Source organism: Barbus barbus, assembly GCF_936440315.1.
Source record: "Barbus barbus genome assembly, chromosome: 23".
NCBI classification, from domain to species: domain Eukaryota; kingdom Metazoa; phylum Chordata; class Actinopteri; order Cypriniformes; family Cyprinidae; genus Barbus; species Barbus barbus.
In genome coordinates this window covers 11,445,484-11,464,970 of record NC_136751.1, presented here as the reverse complement: position 1 = coordinate 11,464,970, position 19,487 = coordinate 11,445,484, and the positions used below count along the sequence as shown (strand labels likewise).

At 40.0% G+C, this 19,487-nt stretch overlaps 2 protein-coding genes across 3 annotated transcripts in view; both read left to right on the top strand.

Moving 5' to 3' along the window:
* Positions 1-5,413, top strand: part of mvda (mevalonate (diphospho) decarboxylase a) — a 31,954-nt gene extending 26,541 nt beyond the window's left edge. For both annotated transcript variants that reach the window (XM_079373529.1, XM_079373528.1), the window contains exons 8-10: positions 3,448-3,563; positions 3,683-3,791; positions 4,174-5,413. In XM_079373529.1, coding sequence (XP_079229655.1) covers positions 3,448-3,563; positions 3,683-3,791; positions 4,174-4,269 — 321 coding nt within the window. In that variant the 3' untranslated portion in view covers positions 4,270-5,413. The remainder of the gene's footprint in view (positions 1-3,447; positions 3,564-3,682; positions 3,792-4,173) is intronic.
* Positions 5,414-15,455: 10,042 nt separating this feature from the next.
* Positions 15,456-19,087, top strand: cyba (cytochrome b-245, alpha polypeptide). The gene is made up of 6 exons (XM_079373838.1): positions 15,456-15,707; positions 16,149-16,218; positions 16,393-16,467; positions 16,669-16,752; positions 16,879-16,960; positions 18,507-19,087. Exons 1-6 carry the CDS (start codon positions 15,650-15,652, stop codon positions 18,696-18,698), a joined length of 561 nt encoding a protein of 186 aa, XP_079229964.1. The 5' UTR covers positions 15,456-15,649; the 3' UTR covers positions 18,699-19,087.
* Positions 19,088-19,487: the final 400 nt, after the last annotated feature.

Genomic DNA, 19,487 nt, shown 5'->3' with positions numbered 1-19,487 from the left:
ATACTGTTTTTATTAATATCATTACACTTATTTGCTCCGTTTTATTTTGTGAAACCTTACTAAGGGCCTTTAAAATGAAGATGCCAAAGGAGAGCTTTAAGACCCAATATCTAAAAGAGCATTAAGATATCTTTAATGCTTTTTGAGTTACAGGCCTGCTCACTCTGGATAAGTACAGTTCTTGGAGAGTAGGGAGGGTTGTACCAGTGATTCGCAGTCCAGACTATCCTCTGTAGTCTTCTGAGGTCAGATTTGGTAGCTGAGGTGAACCAGACAGTTATTGAAGTGCAGAGGACGGATTCAATGATGGCCGAGTAGAACTGTTTCAGCAGATCTTGTGGTTAAACTTTCTCAGCTGGCGAAGGAAATACCTCTGCTGGGCCTTTTTGGAGTCAATGTGAGTGTCACACTTCAAGTCCTGAGAGACAGTGGTGCCTAGGAATTTGAATAACTCCACTTGTCATTACAGTGCTGTCCATGATGGTGAGTGGGGGGAGTGCAGGGGGGTTTCTCCTGAAGTCCACGGTCATCTCCACTGTTTTGAGCGTGTTGAGCTCCAAGTTGTTGAGACTGCATCAGGCAGCCAGCTCTTTAACCTCCTGTCTGTAAGCAGACTCATCACTGGAGGTTAAAGAGCTGGCTGTCAGGTGCAGTCTCAACAACCTGGAGCTCAACACACTCAAAACAGTGAAGATGACCATGAACACCTCTATACATGTTTATCTTTCTTCAGAATAAATATTAACATTTAGTCGAGACCTCCGGTTGAGTTGACATGGAATGACCCAGCAGACATTGTAACAAGGTCTGACACTGCTGCTCATCTCCAAGACACCAACTGGCTTTATGGACCAAAGTTTCTTCTAAACGACTCTTCATGAAGAGAACACATACAGTTGGGCAAAAAAGTATTTAGTCAGCCACCAATTGTGCAAGTTCTCCCTCTTAAAAAGATGAGAGAGGCCTGTAATTTTCATCATAGGTACACTTCAACAGAATGACAGACAGAGAGACAGAATGGGGGGAAACAGAGAGACAGAATGGGGGGAAAGGATCCAGGAAATCACATTGTAGGATTTTTAATGAATTAATTGGTAAATTCCTCGGTAAAATAAGTATTTGGTCACCACCAAACAAGCAAGATGTCTGGCTCTCACAGACCTGTAACTCCTTCTTTAAGAGGCTCCTCTGTCCTCCACTCGTTACCTGTATTAATGGCACCTATTTGAACTCGTTATCAGTATAAAAGACACCTGTCCACAACCTGTTTAATCTTGTCATTTTAAATTATTGACGCACTATTTTCCTATTTTGATATTGTGCATTTGCTTTGACACGATTTGTATTGTTAAAAGCGCTATATAAATAAAGGTGACTTGACTTGACTCCAGCTCTAACACATGAGATGCTCTCCACTCTTATGGCAGAAGTTGCTGCTATAATTAATGCCAGACCTCAATTTACCCAGATTATCCATTCAACTAACACCCAATGCACTCTTAACCCAAAAGGTCACAAGGTGCACCTGTCCCAGCTGCTGATTGGGTCAAAAATCTTCACAACCGACAGTGGCGCAGGGTACAACACCCCTGGGATAAATGGAAAAAGCAGTACCTAACTCTTTTGCAACCGAAAAAAAAAGTGGCCTTCTGGTAAGCCTGACCTTGAACCAGGAAGCATTGTGCTCTTGAAAGATGAACAACAAAAAAGGAATGAATGGCCAATGGGACGTGTCACTCAAGTCTTCCCAAGCAAGGACAATAAAGTCTGCAAGGTAGAAGTCAAGGTCTTTAAAAAGGAAGGCCCTACGATTTTCATACGGCCTATCACTAAGACAATCCTTCTCACTCCTCAGAAACTTGACTAGGTCAGTTTAAATTACCTGTGGTAGTGGCGTGTTACCCACGCCAGACGGGGAGTGTGCTGGTACAAGTTTGGCATTGGCTGCCCACTGCTTCGGGTGTGTGTTCACGGTGTGTGTTGTGTGCTCACTGCTGTGTGTGTGTGCACTTGGATGGGTTAAATGCAGAGCACAAATCACCATACTTGGCCACACATCACTTCACTTTAAACAATTTCCATGTTTAATGTTTAATTTGATTAGAGATTCAATTGTTTATTGAGTACAATTCTTTAATGACAGTAATTCTCCCATTCACTTTATTAATAGTTTAGAGCTTCCATCTAGTTGCAAGTTTAATGTTACTTTAAATTGCGATTTCTGGTGTTCATGTGAATCAGGAAATAGTGAGTGCTCCATGCGGGCAGCGGTAACGATGGCTCTCTTTAAACGGCGTATATTTCTGTAATCTTTAACCTTGCGTCAGCATCACTTGTAAGTAATTATCAGATTTATGTTAATGTTCATTATACCTGTATATAAATGTAAACTGTTAAGGTTAAAGTGAATTTTTAATCATTTTCACTGAGCTATCACATTAGCCACATTCTACTTTAGCGTTCTATCACTGTATTGTGTATTTAGTTTACATAAGAAAAGGCCGTGTATTTCCAAGCATCACAGCATATTATATCAATATAAATGGGTCAATATGACCATAGAGTGCCTTTCAACCCTCACAATACTCAAACATTTTCCTTTTAATTTCCAATTCGCTTTGTCATATCAAAAATAGTAGACACTCAAGTACTATAGAAACATATTAGCTGCGCTCCCACACATTGTTTTTAGATAATTATGGGCCATTATTCAAAGCATAAACCATAAGATATGTCCACCTTGTCATGGACTTATATATTACTGTTAAATAGGTTTTCATTGCAAAATTAAGATGCAAATTATATTTTCTGAAAGGTATGATGTCCCTTTCATAAACAGGGTTATTTGTTTGCTTTCAAATTATAAAGAAATAAAAGATTTGATGTAAACCATGTGTTTTTAAAGAAGCTCATACAATTCACACGTTTGTTTTTTTTTTTTCTTATTTGGAGAAAACTGATATTTGGATGCAGTTTTTTGTTTGCATGTTATTGCCCCCACACCTAGCTATTGACCACACTGGATTATATAGATATGATTGAATTATTTAAAATAATGCAGAAGACACTGATCATGACAAAATATGAAAATGAAACATTTATTCAACTTCTAAAAAAATTATATTATAATAATAAATAATATAATTACATCCTTAATCACACTGATATACTGACCCCTCCCCATTAATTTTCATTCAATCCACTCTATCAAGTCTAAATGGCCGACAGGACATTTTGGAACAATGACAGGGTGGACATTTTGGACATTTCCGATATGCCAGTGATTTCAAATTGATAAAAAATTGGCCCATAAATATTGGCAGCTGATACATCGGTGCCTCTGTATTGAATACTGAGCCTATTCTGACTCTTTATTAATTCTTATAGCATACTGTTATGTTTAGATATAAGTGAATTGATGTATTTGCAACGTTTGCCTTGTTTCAGGTGGCATATACCTTTGATGCTGGTCCTAATGCTGTTATTTACACATTGCAAGACCACTTGCCAGAGTTTGTGCAGGTGGTCTGTCATGTCTTTCCCCCGGATGTCAGCAGAGAAGAGTAAGTTACAAATCAGGCATGATGTTAGTATTCATTTTAAAAAAAATAATAAAAAAATTGAGAGCACAGGTGCATCATGCTATGATCATAACTCTAAGCTCAGTCATTTTAATTTGCAGGTTTGTCAAAGGTCTTCCTGTGTGTTCAGCTGACCTTTCTGAGGAGCTAAAGAGAGACATTAATATGGATGCCACGCCCAAGGGTATACGCTATATTATCAGCACTGAGGTAACTGTCTGAAAATGGCTTCAATCTGTACTTTATTAAAGGGATAGTTCACCCAAAAATGAAAATTCTGTCATTAATTGCTCACCCTCATGTCTTTCCAAACCTGTAAGACCTTTGTTCATCTTCGGAACACAAATTGAGATATTTTTGATTAAATCTGAGAGCTCTCTGAACCCCCATGGACAGCAAGGGTACTATTATGGTCAAGGCACAAAAACGTAGTAAAGACATTGCTAAAATTGTCTATGTGACATCAGTGATTCAGCTGTAATTTTATGATGCTATGAGAATATATAACACTATACCCTATATTGAATCCTGTGTCAGGAAAAAAATGTATGTATGACCTGTTTACCATAATTGCTGCATAATGTGCTTTTAGGCTGGTCCTGGGCCATGTGTGGTGAAGGATCCAAACCTTCATTTGTTGGGGGCTGATGGGCTGCCCAAGAAGAGTGCTATTTCAGATGAACCCTAAAGATCCTTATAGAGAAAGAAAAAAATATGTTTTGCATCATTAAAGATATTTTGTAAATATATTTCAATATAAGTTGCTGGTAAAGAGTGAATTTATTCTGATTAAAATAGTGATTTATATGATGACATAGTTTGTCTTTTTGTCTGATCTGCATTTGATCTTTGTTTAGACTCATATAAATTAGTCTTAAAGAATGGGGGACATTTACACTGCCCTCCAAAAGTTTGGAAACACCCCTGGCAAAGTGCGGTTTTGGATGATATCAGCATAAATCCTTATCATTTTTTGGTGCAAATACATTAAAGTAACTTGACATTATCTTTGAAGACCAGCAATAAAACATAATAATGGCAATATATACATGTCAAACCAGACATGCCCCTTTGCCAGCTGTGATGCCTGGTTACTGGTTTAAACTTGGCCCAGGTTTTTAAAAGATTTTTGGGTCGGCACACCTTCTAGCTTCAACAATTGATTGCCAATTCAAAGTCAATGTTTGAATAAAATGACAGCTCGGATGCCCAGATTATGCAGAGCTGCTAATGGTGGATAATTTTGATGAATCGAAAATGTAAGTTTTTTTTATGTATAAACTGTGTATGTAATGAAATATGTTTTCATAGTTTGCGTTGTCCCTTAGTGCAAAATTATCTCAAATTAAAAAGGATTCATGCCAATATTGTCCAAAACTCCACTTTTCTAGGGCGTTTCCAAACTTTTGGAGGGCAGTGTAAGTTACGGATGTTTATAAAAAACAAAAACAGCAATGAGTTGTTTTTTTCAACCAGCAAATAGATCAACATAAAAGAACAATATACATAAACAGTGTTGTGCGTCATCTTGTCATCAGAAACCTTGATGCATGACCTCCGTGGTTTAGGTTGGACATAATTTTACAGTTATTTTGTCACAGACAAGAAATCTTTAATTTATTTACATTTTTTAAGTTATCTTGTATTCTTGTAATCAGCCATCAAGAACACAAGTGCAGAGGACAGATGGAAATACGTGGATGTGTTCTTGATATTGAGGATTCATTAAATGCCACCTTTGAGAGAAAACACTGTATTGAGAGCAAATACGTGACCGCTCATGAAAGTAAACATTTTTGTTTTGCATAATTTTAATAAAGCAATAAAGACTCAAAGAAAGCCTGCAGTATTTTTATTAGTGTATTAAAAATAATCTTAACATTGACAAAGCATTGGTAACTTCAAATATGAATGCTCATTTTCTCAAATGCATGCTGTAAATTAAAAAGATATTGAAATTATGTCTATAATAATAGGAAATAATAGGTTTTAATAGGTTATGACATTTGTTTGTGATGTTATGTTTGACTTGTTATGTGCTGGGATGGTCAGTTGAGCATTGTGCGTGGACATGCGAGAACGCCAAGATGGTGGCTTACGCCGGGGTGATGGTTCCTTAGGAAGAGAGTTTTGAAGTTTAGTTCGTCCTCCATGTCGGGTTCGTTGCGAGTTCCGAAGTATGCTCGTTTGAGTCGGCTGTAGTAGACTTGCGGAGGTTCGTGATGTCCTTGTCTTGTCTCCAGGGCAGCCACTAGGCCTTGTTCGGACTCCGGGTCGGAGAACTCTTTAATGAGGGCTTCTCGGAGCAGTTGGTAATCAGTCTTCGTGTGAGCAGGCTGCCTGTCCAGGAAGCTGCGAACTTCAGAACTGGATGTCGTTCGGAGTAAATAGAGTCAATCTTTGTCCGTAACGTTAGGTCGCATTTCCAGATGTAAATCGATATCTTGGAGATAAGCTTGGACAGTTTGGCTATTTGGCACGCTCTGGGTGAATTTGCCAATGTTCCTGGCGAGCTTGTCGAGGTCTTTTAGGTCCAAGCCGTGCGATGATCTGTGGCTGGCTGCCGCAGATTCTTTTGGCTGAGGTAAAGTGAGGTAAAGTTCTCCAGGGGGAGTTGGTGAATGCTTCAACACCACCCCCTCCACCTTTTGCTCACGTGTCAGTCCAGGAACAGGTGACCCAGTCCTGCTTGGCAGGGGTGAGGTCGGTGCGTGTCATGTCCTCGATGGCTCACGGCGCAGTTCATAAGTGTGCTTGAGTTCCTCTTGGAAACTGTCAGCCCTGAAGTCGGCCTTTGCTTTCTCCAGCAGCTGTTCTGCGTACTGTAGCTTTTCAGACCGATCAGCATAGTCTGCCTTGACTTGTTTCATTTCTTGGCTAGTAGCTGCTAGGGTCTCTTGTAGCCTTTTGATCTCCTCCTCAGCGCCTTGTCCCACCTCATCGGATCTTTCCCATCGTTCCTGAGCTTCCAGTTCCAGCTGCTCGATGCGTCGTTGTGCGCGTGTCAGCTCCTGCTGGAGCTGTGCAGCGTGCTTGTCGCTCAACTTGACGGTAGCGATGAGTGTGTGGCTTAAGGAGCCAGTGATCTTAGCTAATTCTTTGTTATTGTAGCTTTGACTTGGGTCTTGTGCCATGAGACTTGTTATGTTTTCATCCAGCTGGTCCTGTGACTGGTGTTACAGTGCTTCAGCGGCTTTAGGGAGGAGGCTGTCTGTCGCAACACTTAGCCATGTTTCCAGATCCTCCCAGTGACCGACATGTTCTGTCGTGCGAGACATGTTCTGACGGGGTGAGGGAGGTCTCAAACCGCAACTGACACAGACCTTGAAGAGAAAAACAAAACAAACCAAAACAAAAACCAAACAAAACGATTCAAACAAACAAGGGGTGTAGATATGCACTGTAGCGTGTGTACTAGTGTTGAGTGTGTATTAAAGCAGGTGAGTGTGGTTCTCTGTGCTTCTAATTTGTTGCCTCTGTGGGGAAAAATTGAGCACACACACACAGATAGCACAGCTAGAGAACAGATGAAGGGAAGAAGAACACCAATGGAGCAAGGAACCAGGTGATAATTGAATGCTTCCACCTTTTCCTGTAAAGGAAAGCCCTTCTTTTTTCTTTTCTTTTTTTTCCCAAGGACGAAGATTAGGCTAATGCCAAAGTGAGGGAGAGGGACAAGAACAAAATATCTCTTTCTGATATTAGACTTTTTTTTTTTTTTTAAAGTCTGATGTTAGAAGGTTGCTTCTTAGTCAGAGATTTGTAAAAGGATTTTTTTTTTGTAAGTCTATGATTACTAATATTTTTCTCCAAGGTGAAGAAAAATAATAACAATGACAGTACTGGTCCCGTAATGGCAAGATTGACACCACAACGCTAGTTAGAGTGTCCCTCGTGCATGCTGGAAATCTCGCCAACGCCTACCTTTTCGTTGATCTGCTTTAGCCTGGTGGGGTAGGATTTCACAAAGAGGAAGGTAAATGGAAAACAATTTTGAAACGTCATTCTCAAGTTTCACAAATACCTATTCAATTGCTAAAGTTCTCTGCTTATGCTTTCCCTCAGGCAAAATCCCAGCAAACAGCAGCAGTAGTCAAATTAGAAGATAGTGGCAGGGAGAAAAGAGAACAAGAAGAGTGAGGATTTACTCCCAATGTCAGGATTAGTAATAAGGGTGGCAGCGTGGTGGCGCAGTTGAGTTGATGCACCAAGGGGTTTGACTTTGCTAATTTTAGTAGGGTAAAACACGCTGGCCTAAGTATTGAGAAAAACCTAATTTTCTTTTGGAGTTTGGCTAATTAGAAGATTAAGTTCTTGTGCCCTAGGCAGGGTGAGGAATTAAATTGGTCCAGTGGAGTACAGCAGCAAGGCCCTCCGCCCTAGCACACCAGGTGAGCTCCTGTAAGGGTCCTGCCGCACACTCAGTCCCCACCGTAGTTGCAGTGAGCCTCTCAAACAGGTGTGGCTTTTGGCACAACTGGGCTGAGACACGGGTGAGGCACGTCATTAACTGCTGGCCTGAAGAGGGGCAGGGCTAGATCTCGGGAGTTATCCTGTCGGCGCAGACCCGGAGTCTGACGTACCTCAGTCAATAGCTAGCCAAAGTGGTATATCTGCACCTTCTCCCAGTCAGCCTGTTGACTCCTCATCTGATTGCTAGGCCTGCTGCGGAACTTCACTGTGCAACACTAGGACAGAGATATTCAGTTTTTCCCTCCAGCCTGCACCAGGTTTACGTCTGAACGGGTGGCTCCACTTGCTGTAACCCACACTTTTGTATTCTCGGGAACTTTGTGAGCGAGCACAGCTGTCTCGGGAGGGACGTGAGTGAGCATAGCTGTCTTGGGAGCTTCGTGAGCGAACACAGCTGTCTCGGGAGGAACGTGAGCGAGAGGAACGTGAGCGAACACCGCTGTCTCGGGAGCTTCGTGAGCGAGCACAGCTGTCTCGGGAGGAACGTGAGCGAGCACAGCTGTCTCGGGAGCTTCGTGAATAGCACAGCTGTCTCGGGAGGAACGTGAGCGAGCACCATCGCCTCGGGAGCTTCGTGAGCGAACACTGCTGTCTCGGGAGGAATGTGAGCGAGCACAGCTGTCTCGGGAGCTTCGTGAGCGAGCACAGCTGTCTCAGGAGGAACGTGAGCGGTCACCATCGCCTCGGGAGCTTCGTGAGCGAGCACAGCTGTCTCGGGAGGAACGTGAGCAAACACCGCTCTCTCGGGAGGAACGTGGGTGGGCACCGCTGTCTCGGGAGCTTCATGAGCGAACACCGCGCTCTCGGGAGGAATGCGAGCGAACACCGCGCCCTCGGGAGGAATGTGAGCGAACACCGCGCTCTCGGGAGCTTCGTGAGCAAGCACCGCTCTCTCGGGAGGAACGTGAGCGGTCAACGCCGCTCGCACCGACATTAGCTGGGGTTCCCACACGCTGCGCATCAGCCCAGGACACTCCGGAAGCGGGCGTGAGGCACTGGGCGCGGCCGACGACGCCTCCGCCGCCCCCCGGATCGCCGCCTCGGGAGAACTGTGAACGGGCTCCGCAGCTAACTCCACCCTGAAGAATGAGCCGCTCACCTGCAGAGCCAGGTCGATGTAGTCTTCCAGCGACTCCTCGGGGTCCCAGTATGGCACCAGGGACTTGAAGGGCTCGGCCAGGCCTCCGTAAAAGAAGACCATGAGGCAGGTCTTATCCATAGCCGCCCGCCGAGCCACTCCAATGAAGTCCCTGGCATACTCCTCCATGCTCCGGTCTCCCTGGCGGATGTTGAGCAACCTCCCTGCTGGACCCATGATTGCTGGTTGCGTTCTGTCACGCAACCGCGAAGCGGCGCCGCGAAAAGACGGAGTCAGGGTCCAGGTGCAGGTAAGGTGCTTTTAATACAAACAAAAATGCCAACACGGCACAAAAAAAACAAAACAGAAACGGACTGGGATACAAAACGGCAACACAGTGCATGTATCCCAGATCCGAGCAGACACTAGAAACAAAACACATCAGATAACAAATATCAAATATCATATAACGCAACCAGGCAGAGTGGTGGGAGAGGGGAGACTAAATAGTCTGTGGCAATGGGGAACAGCTGCGGGTGTCGTGAGTGTAATAATGATGCGGCAGGTGTGAGTAATGTGGCAGGTGTATTTGGTTATGGGAAATGAGGACGGGAGATGGCGGCCTCCTGTGGCGACAGGGAGAAGTGCCGGACCCGGACTCATGACAACAACTGGAACCAGTATGGAAACAGGAACTGTAATTAATTATGAAATTAAATTACAAATTCCACATCCCTAAACCTAACAGATTACTAATTCCTCCTTGTGTCATTAGAACCATCAGAACAAATCAATCCTTACCATCTCAATTATAAATTTCTCCCGGACCCGACAATCAAACACATTGATAGTTAATAATTAAGATCTTAATGTTATTATTAAATTATCAGAGCACACATAATTATCTCAATCAGTCTATATGGAATCAGGAACTGAAATTATTTTAATCAAATGAGTTTAATTTCACATCTGGGAATAGTTATGAAATTAAATTATCAGTTCCAAATATTTCATAGCAATTCACACGCTGATATCCTTAAAATCATGAGCGCAACTATAATTAAATGAATTATCTTCCTATCAAAGCAATGAGGCTAAGGCCCAGCATTAATTGCGTCTAACTACAAGGGGAAGAGACCAGTCTTAGATAAATGCCTTATTCCTGTGAAAATTAGCTGCCTTGTCTAGCAATGGTTTAAGTTTGTATTTGTTAAAGTCTTTTCAAATGGGAGGAAAGGTATAGCATGAATAAATTCAAAAGAGAGAGGGAAATGACATGAACAATCTGAGTGTGAGTTAAAGTTCAGCATGTAAAGATACATGCTAATCATGCTAGAAACATCCTAGCGACATGCTAGTAACTTGCTAATCATGTTAGCGACATGCTAGTTGCATGGTAATCATGCTAGAAACATGCTAGTAACTTGCTAATCATGCTAGAAACATGTTAGCGACATGCTAGTAACATGTTAATCATGTTAGAAACATGCTAGCAACATGCTAGTAGCATGCTTATGCTAAAAACATTCTATAAAGGCTGTATTGCCTTTAAAACATTCAAACTTTAAGCTTTTAAAACTACTTTAAACTATTTCAGACTGCAAACCATTAAACGTAAAACTTTTTTAAGCTTCTTAAACTTTTTAAACTTTTCAAACTTTCTGATCCGGCTTTCCCAAGCCAACTTAAAGTTTGTCTTGACAGACTTTTTTATCTAGTTATTCATCTTCTTTTGCGTGTTGAAAAAAAGTGTTGAGCATTGTCACATAACATCATTTTAATTATAAAGTTTAACATCAGTGGTGTAAACAGATTATGAAATTTCATTTTAAAGCAAAACCAAACCAAATAATGTTAACACCAGCTTGTAATTCAGTATGAACACATGGGAGTCTAGCCTAAAGGAACACGACTTATAAAATATCATTTTTTTTAATATTATTTATTTATTTATTTATTTTTACTGTATGTGTACGTTAAAAGTATCGAGAACATTCCCTAACTAAATGAAGATAAATGTCTTGGCTTATGATGTGTTTATTTGAACCAATCAGACAGAGTAAATGGAGAGTCAGCAAGAGCCTCATTTGATTGGCTACAAAGAGAAGGTGGACCCGCCCTCCCCCTCACGCTTGCAAAACTCAGTTAGTGAAAGAATGGTGCCAAAACTGTAAGCGCAGAGAAAAGAATGACGGAGCTGTACATATCAGATTATTTCGGGAACTTTCTGCCCTACATACACAAGAAGTCATTTAGACATTTGACAGTCTGTGTTTTTACACATACAGATTGGTTCTACGCGGTCAATCCGTTTTACAGTTCTTTAAACTGTTGTTTTCGCTTGCAAATCACTGTTCACAGGCTTGCAGTGCTTTTGACCACATTTTTGCGAAAAAAACATGCCAAAAGTGTAAGCGCATAAAAATGGAAGTCATAAGAATGCAAAACATATTTATTTTGGGTTAGCATGAAGATGCAGTTTCACAATACATGAATTACACTTACGAGTAACAGCAAATAATTTTTTCTTGCGCTTGAAACGTGATTTACACTTTCACAAATCTTACCCTGCACATGCAAATCTTTATGGCATTATTTTACCTTCATAAAGATGTCTCCGATTAAGCGATTTGAGGTGTTTTGTTGTTGGATGTAATAATGAATAAAGCAGTCATCATTTACTCCCGACATCTGAGCCACTGAAGATGCAGAGGATTAACGTTACTTTCGCTTTGAAGTGAATGTGCTGATCCCTGATCTGTCTAAATGCATCAATGTTCGCACAAATCATTTGTGATCCAGCTTCATCTACAGAAGAAGTGAGTATAAGGGTTTTTTATGAATCTTTGCTAATCACATTTCCTAATATGTGCTAGTTAGCCAGTTTCGCAGCTAAAGTAAACAGTACTGCTCGTCACCCCACGGAAGAGAGGGGCGGGGCAAGCAGAGCTCATGAGCATTTAAAGGGACATGGACTAAAAAAATGGCTTGATGAAAACAGAGCTGATTTTGACAGGGTAAAATGTGTTTTTTTACACTACCAGAAAATTTTTAGAAATTTTAACCAAAGTATGTTATAGACTTTTCATTAAGACTCTAAAGAATCATATCAGTTTGTGGAAAATGGGCATCCGATCACCCCTTTAACAAATTGCCATCAAAACATTTACAAAGCTATCAAAACCGCTCATCTACACATAATGTGTGATTAAAATCCAAAACTTTCATAAATAAGAGCTCGAATCTATAGTTAGCTTACCTATTATAGTTAGCCTCTATAGTTGGCTCACGGTTGTGACGCTAACATACTTTTTCCGATGACACTGAACCATTTAAAGTAAATATTCAACAGAAGCATGTCAATTACATGCAAGAAAGTGTCAGGAACAGTTGTATGTATTATTTGTGTAATTTTAGGGACTAAACTTACCTGAGAGCAGTAAAAACAACAGTGAGAGACTTAGTTTTGCTCCTTGTCAGCTGAGTTGACACCCCGTTTCCATGGTAACTCCCTCCACTCCAGTTTAAAGGCGCCTCGAATGTTCAACGCGAGTACCCATCAAACACATCAAAGTTCCGCAGTGTACATAGTACATAAAATTAGAAACTTGTCCTGAAACTTCATAACATATTAAGTTGGTAGGCCTAAATTGAATGAGAATATAGGATATACTGTTCTATTCTATAGTATAATATAATATAATACTGTATACAAACCCGATTCCAAAAAAGTTGGGACACTGTACAAATTGTGAATAAAAACAGAATGCAATGATGTGGAAGTTTCAAATTTCAATATTTTATTCAGAATACAACATAGATGACATATCAAATGTTTAAACTGAGAACATGTATCATTTTAAGGGAAAAATAAGTTTATTTTAAATTTCATGGCATCAACACATCTCAAAAAAGCTGGGACAAGGCCATGTTTACCACTGTGTGGCATCCCCTCTTCTTTTTATAACAGTCTGCAAACGTCTGGGGACTGAGGAGTTGCTCAAGTTTAGGAATAGGAATGTTGTCCCATTCTTGTCTAATACAGGCTTCTAGTTGCTCAACTGTCTTAGGTCTTCTTTGTCACATCTTCCTCTTTATGATGCGCCAAATGTTTTCTATGGGTGAAAGATCTGGACTGCAGGCTGGCCATTTCAGTACCCGGATCCTCCTCCTACGCAGCCATGATGTTGTAATTGATGCAGTATGTGGTCTGTCATTGTCATGTTGGAAAATGCAAGGTCTTCCCTGAAAGAGACAACGTCTGGATGGGAGCATATGTTGTTCTAGAAATTGGATATACCTTTCAGCATTGATGGTGCCTTTCCAGATGTGTAAGCTGCCCATGCCACACGCACTCATGCAACCCCATACCATCAGAGATGCAGGCCTCTGAACTGAGCGCTGATAACAACTTGGGTTGTCCTTGTTCTCTTTAGTCTGGATGACATGGCGTCCCAATTTTCCAAAAAGAACTTCAAATTTTGATTTGTCTGACCACAGAACAGTTTTCCACTTTGCCACAGTCCATTTTAAATAAGCCTTGGCCCAGAGAAAACGCCTGAGCTTCTGGATCATGTTTAGATATGGCTTCTTTTTTGACCTATTTTCGGATTGTGTTCACCGACAATGTTTTCTGGAAGTATTCCTGAGCCCATGTTGTGATTTCCATTACAGTAGCATTCCTGTATGTGATGCAGTGCCGTCTAAGGGCCCGAAGATCACGGGCATCCAGTATGGTTTTCCGGCCTTGACCCTTACGCACAGAGATTGTTCCAGATTCGCTGAATCTTTGGATGATATTATGCACTGTAGATGATGATAACTTCAAACTCTTTGCAATTTTTCTCTGAGAAACTCCTTTCTGATATTGCTCCACTATTTTTCGCCGCAGCATTGGGGGAATCGGTGATCCTCTTGGCATCTTGACTTCTGAGAGACACTGCCACTCTGATAGGCTCTTTTTATACCCAATCATGTTGCCAATTGACCTAATAAGTTGCAAATTGGTCCTCCAGCTGTTCCTTATATGTACATTTAACTTTTCCGGCCTCTTATTGCTACCTGTCCCAACTTTTTTGGAATGTGTAGCTCTCATGAAATCCAAAATGAGCCAATATTTGGCATGACATTTCAAAATGTCTCACTTTCAACATTTGATATGTTATCTATATTCTATTGTGAATAAAATATAAGTTTATGAGATTTGTAAATTATTGCATTCCTTTTTTATTCGTAATTTGTACAGTGTCCCAACTTTTTTGGAATCGGGTTTGTAATATAATATAATATAATATAATAATAGCTTTAAAAATGGTAAACTTAGTGTAGAAACAAAATGCATTGCTGCATTGCAAAAACACATTGATTAAAAATACATCATATGAGGCATGAATATAATTTCACAAATAGCCTGTAAACACACACAACATGAGCATAAAAGCTATGCATTTTTAAAATATATTTTCAAAATATATTACAATATATTTAACAGTGCTTCACATATATGTGAATATATTACCTTTCCGTATGGGATAGACATATCTGACCAACGAGAAAGTTCCTGTGAGGATAACTAAAAGAAGCACCAAAGAAGAAAATATTCTAACAAGATTAAGGGTTGGATACTATGCTGAATAAGGGAAAGGGAAGTGGTGTGTGGCCAAGTTTGGTGACCCATACTTGGAATTTGTGCTCTGCATTTAACCCATCCAAGTGTACACACAGTAGTGAACATACACCCAGAGCTGTGGGCAGCCAATGCTGCGGCCCCCGGGGAGCAGTTGGGAGTTCGGTCCCTTGCTCAAGGGTCTCACCTCAGTCGTGGTATTGAGGGTGGAGAGAGTGTTGGTTATTCACCATAAAACCTTAAAAATAATAAATAAACATCCAACAGGATTATGTGAGCATTGTGGAAAAGAGGAATCACTAGAACATGTTATTTTTGTTTGTCAAAAGTATACTAATGAACGAGAAACAATGAAGAATGAATTTAGGAAGGTGGGAATGGATTAACTAAAGTTTAAAAATATATTATTTACTTGTGGATTAGAGAGTTTATTTCTTTATCTCAAGAGAACAGAGCTGATTAAGAGAATTTAGAGGTTTTATTTCTTATTTGAAAATGTTTTTCTTTTCATTTTGTTTGTTTGTTTCCTCTTTATCTCAAGAGAACAGAGCTGATTAAGAGCATTTAGAGGTTTAATTTCTTTATTTAAAAAATGTTTATTTCTTTTCATTTTGTTTGTTTGTTACCTCCTCACTTTCATTATGAAATGGGTAAACTCTGGTCCACACTCCAATACAGTAGGTGGCGATAATGCCCCGCCATAAAACTGAAGAAGAAGAAGAAAGTTCCAGTTTGCTGTCGTCCCGCCTCCTGTGTTACTTCGTTTTATTAACGGGTGATGAAACGAAAAGGGCTGGGTTTATGACACGCTGGCCACTTCCTACTTTTCTTTTATAGAATTAAGTTGAAAATAAACTTCACTTATCAGTGTCAGTCCGCACTCAAGTGATCATGGGGAAAATTGAGTGGGCGATGTGGGCAAACGAGCAAGCTCTGGCTGCTGGACTCAGTAAGAACACACATACTCTAATTCTATACCTCGTTTAGTTTTTCAGGCGCTCTAGAACATTTAGACAAGGACTAAAGTATTACTTACATTAATGTTTCTCGAATACTGTCGTGACTATAGATATGTAAAACTAAAGAGAAGACCGCAACTACATACAACATGGTGTTTAAAGTATAAATCTAGCAGCTGTCATTCAAGTGTTTTTTGTTTTTATTGTTTTATTTTTATTTTGTTTAGATTGTGTGTTAATCTCTTTTTTTTATCTTTTAAAAAAACCACTCTCAGAGCTAATGTTACGTTGAATGTAAAATAACAATATTTAAAAAGATGGTTTTATTTTATTTTTTATATTTGAAATATAATATTTAAGTTGATGTAGTCTAGTGTGAATATGAGGAAATGTAAATGAGGAAGTGAAATTAACTTTTTTTCCTGTTACAGTTTATGCGACTGGTGGGATCGTTGGGGTGGCTGGTCAGTTCAGAGGCTGGCAGTTTGCAGCTTTCGGCATGTATCCTTACAACCTCTACATGGCTCTTTCCTATAAATGCGTGAGACTCTGATTTGCCCTCATTGTCATTTCCTCATGTGAGCTTCTTGTCTTTTGACTTGTGAAGTCCACATTTTTTGGTAAAGTACCAAAGTGTATTTCAAGCGTACTCGTTTATATCCTTGACTGTAATAGTGCTGCCGGTGTGTTTGTGTGTTTGCTTGAATATCCACGAAGCAAACGGGGCAAAGGCACCAGCGTTGAGAGAACGTAAGTGTTTTATGAAGAGTCAATCTGAACTCATTTGAGACTGTAACTAGTTGCAGGAAGTACCGGCTGGTTATTTCAACACACTCATTTCAATAATTCCTATGCAAAATATTTTAAACTGAGTCATTTGTATAATGAAGACTTCCTTTGTGTGCTTTGAATCATAAACTTCTCATGGAAAGCTTTTCTGTTTGATTTCAGTGGTCAGTACTGCTTCACAGTTTGTGTAAAGTCTTTTGGACCCCTGACCAGAAACTATTACGTCAGAGCATTCTTGCACGCTGCGTAAGTCTGTTATATTTCAGTCAGGTGTTGTCATGCATGTCCCTTCTCTTGTCATATAAGATACCATCTTACTTGTGTTTCAAATAATGCACAAATATGTCTGTCTCTGTGTGTTTTACTTTGCAGGCTGTGTGTTCCTGGAGGGTTCATGTTAGCCACAGTTCTGGGATGTGTGTGTCTAGGAATTGCCAGTTTAATCTATCTTTCAGTAAGTTCAGTAAATTTCTGTAAATTCAAAAGACCAGTCAATTCAATTCAGTACTTTTTCATCTGAACTCCAGATAAACAACATGACTGAATGAATGTGAATACCACTGTAACTAAAAGAAGATAGGAAGAAGAAAAAAAAAGATATTGCTTCATGCTCATTTGCTTCCTCCTATAAAATCCCCTTTTTCACATTCAAACTGTTGCAGAAACAGTTCAGCCAAAATGAAAATTCTGTTATTTACTCACTCGCATGTTGTTTCAAACCCATATGATTGTATTTCTTTTGTAGAACACAAATGGAAGTGTTTAGAAAAATGTTTTTAAATGATGAAAATGAAAGGGGACAGATATCGTCAAGCTTCAAAAATTACAAAAAGCACCGGAATATAAAAAAGCAGTTCATATGCACATTCTTATGGCGCTTTTCCACTGCATGGTACAGCACGGTACGGTTCAGTACAGCTCACTTTTTTTGGGGGGGGCTCGAGGTTCCAAGCGAGCCGTACCGTTACCAAAACATGATGTGTAAACTCTGCTGATCACTGATTGGCCTGCGTCATTGAACTTTCAGCACAAGACACAACAGACCCGCTAGATTTAAATCTAAAGCAGTACTAAACTGCTGTGGAAACACAAACCGATCCGAACTGAGCCGTGCCGAGCGAAGTAGTACCACGCAGTGGAAAAGTGCCATTACATTACCCTTTTGCGTTCCACAGAAGAAAGAAAATTTTATGACATGAGTATGAATGGCTGTGTTTACACCTGGCATTAACATGTGATCACTGTGATCCGATCAAGCAGATCAGATCATCAGTCAATCTGAACAGGGCGCGTTTACACTTGGCAACATCAGGTGACTTCTCTATATGAATAACCGATTGGATCTGTCTTTTCCGTGCATTATTTAAATAAGTCTGCAGAGAATGGCCCCGGTGCAAAGTCAACCTGAAGTGGTGGGTTTTATTTTGAAAAGCATTTTAAGCGTAGATAAGCGTAGTAGACTCGCTCCACACGTTCTCCGTCTTTTTTCCTGACAGTTCATGGCAGAGAGGGCGGCATTTTGCATGATGTCGACCTGCAAATGCAGACACGATGGCTGGATTGCATTTACATTACACTGAGATCCGATCACAATACATCCTCGACTACTTCTGGAGCAGGACACGCTGATCGGATAACATTCCGATCAGAAGCGCGTTTTCTTGGTTTTTCAATATGTATGTGGACAACATCCGGATACAGGTCGCATGTTAATGCCAAGTGTAAACGCAGGCGCAGCCAATGATGTAGATGTCGACAGAATTTTGAGTTAACTAAAGTTTTAAAAATGTCTCTGAATCTGATTATTTGCGCTGACCACTGATGTGCTGATGTGAGTGTAATATGATGATCCATCCCACAGTATTTTTGTATAATACTTTATGTAATTTGACTCATGAACTGTCACTTGGAGAAGAACTCTTTGGACAACATCTATTTTTAGATGCATTTGGTTGTGTGGCCTTTGATTTCATGCATGATTTTCAACTTTGGCATCACAGGCAGCTATTCATGGAGAGCACTGGGAGCCCATACTGCCCCGCACAGAGCCACCAAAGCGTGTTGGGGATAGCATCAAAGAACCTCCAATAAACCCTCCACCTCGGCCTCCTCCTGAACTCCGCCGGAAGAAAGCTGATAAACTGGAGACTGCTGCGTATGACAATCCCATGTCTGTGACCGTCAATGAATAAGGATTCCATTGTGAAAACAGTAACCCGTTATTCAAGGAGGCTTCAGTAACAAGTAACTGTATTGATATGAAAAATGTATGAGTTTATACTAACAAACTGCATCAAAACAGAGAGAGAGCTAGCACTGACTTGTATCATGTTTATTTTATAATATCTATGGTGTGTAACTCTTGATCAATTTGAAACATCCCAGTTATTATTGCTACTAATAGAGGAGAAATTTTTATGTAAGAGATTTTTTTTATCATTTATATAATCATTGAAGAAAAAAATCATTTTATTGGGCTGCTGTTAAAATGTTAACAGTGATTGTGTATGTTTACCTCAAGAGAGTGTATATAGTTATGTCATCATTTGTACTTACAATAAACTCAGGATGTTTAATTCAATCATTTGTCATCTATAGAGTTGAAATATTGCCAAGCTTCATTCCCTTTTTTATGTGTTGTGCATATGTATAACCTAATGTTATTTTATTTACACAATGTTTTAAACGTAGCGACATTTTTCCTCTAAAATGCATGTCATCCTTAAATGTCTATATTCATTACTAAAGAAATAAAGCCATGTACAATGATCATTATATTATGGCAGAATGTAAATCACATGTTTTCGTAATCCTCCATTACTCAACAAGGAACAAGGAAGTTAATCTTGCTCAAAGAAAAATGAAACTCATTGTCTTTTGTGCTCATTTGATTATGACTGTTTCTTTGATATCTAATGTTAAATTCACTGTCATGTACATTGAAGAAATAAGTTCTGTAGGTCAGAAAGATCTGATTGTTC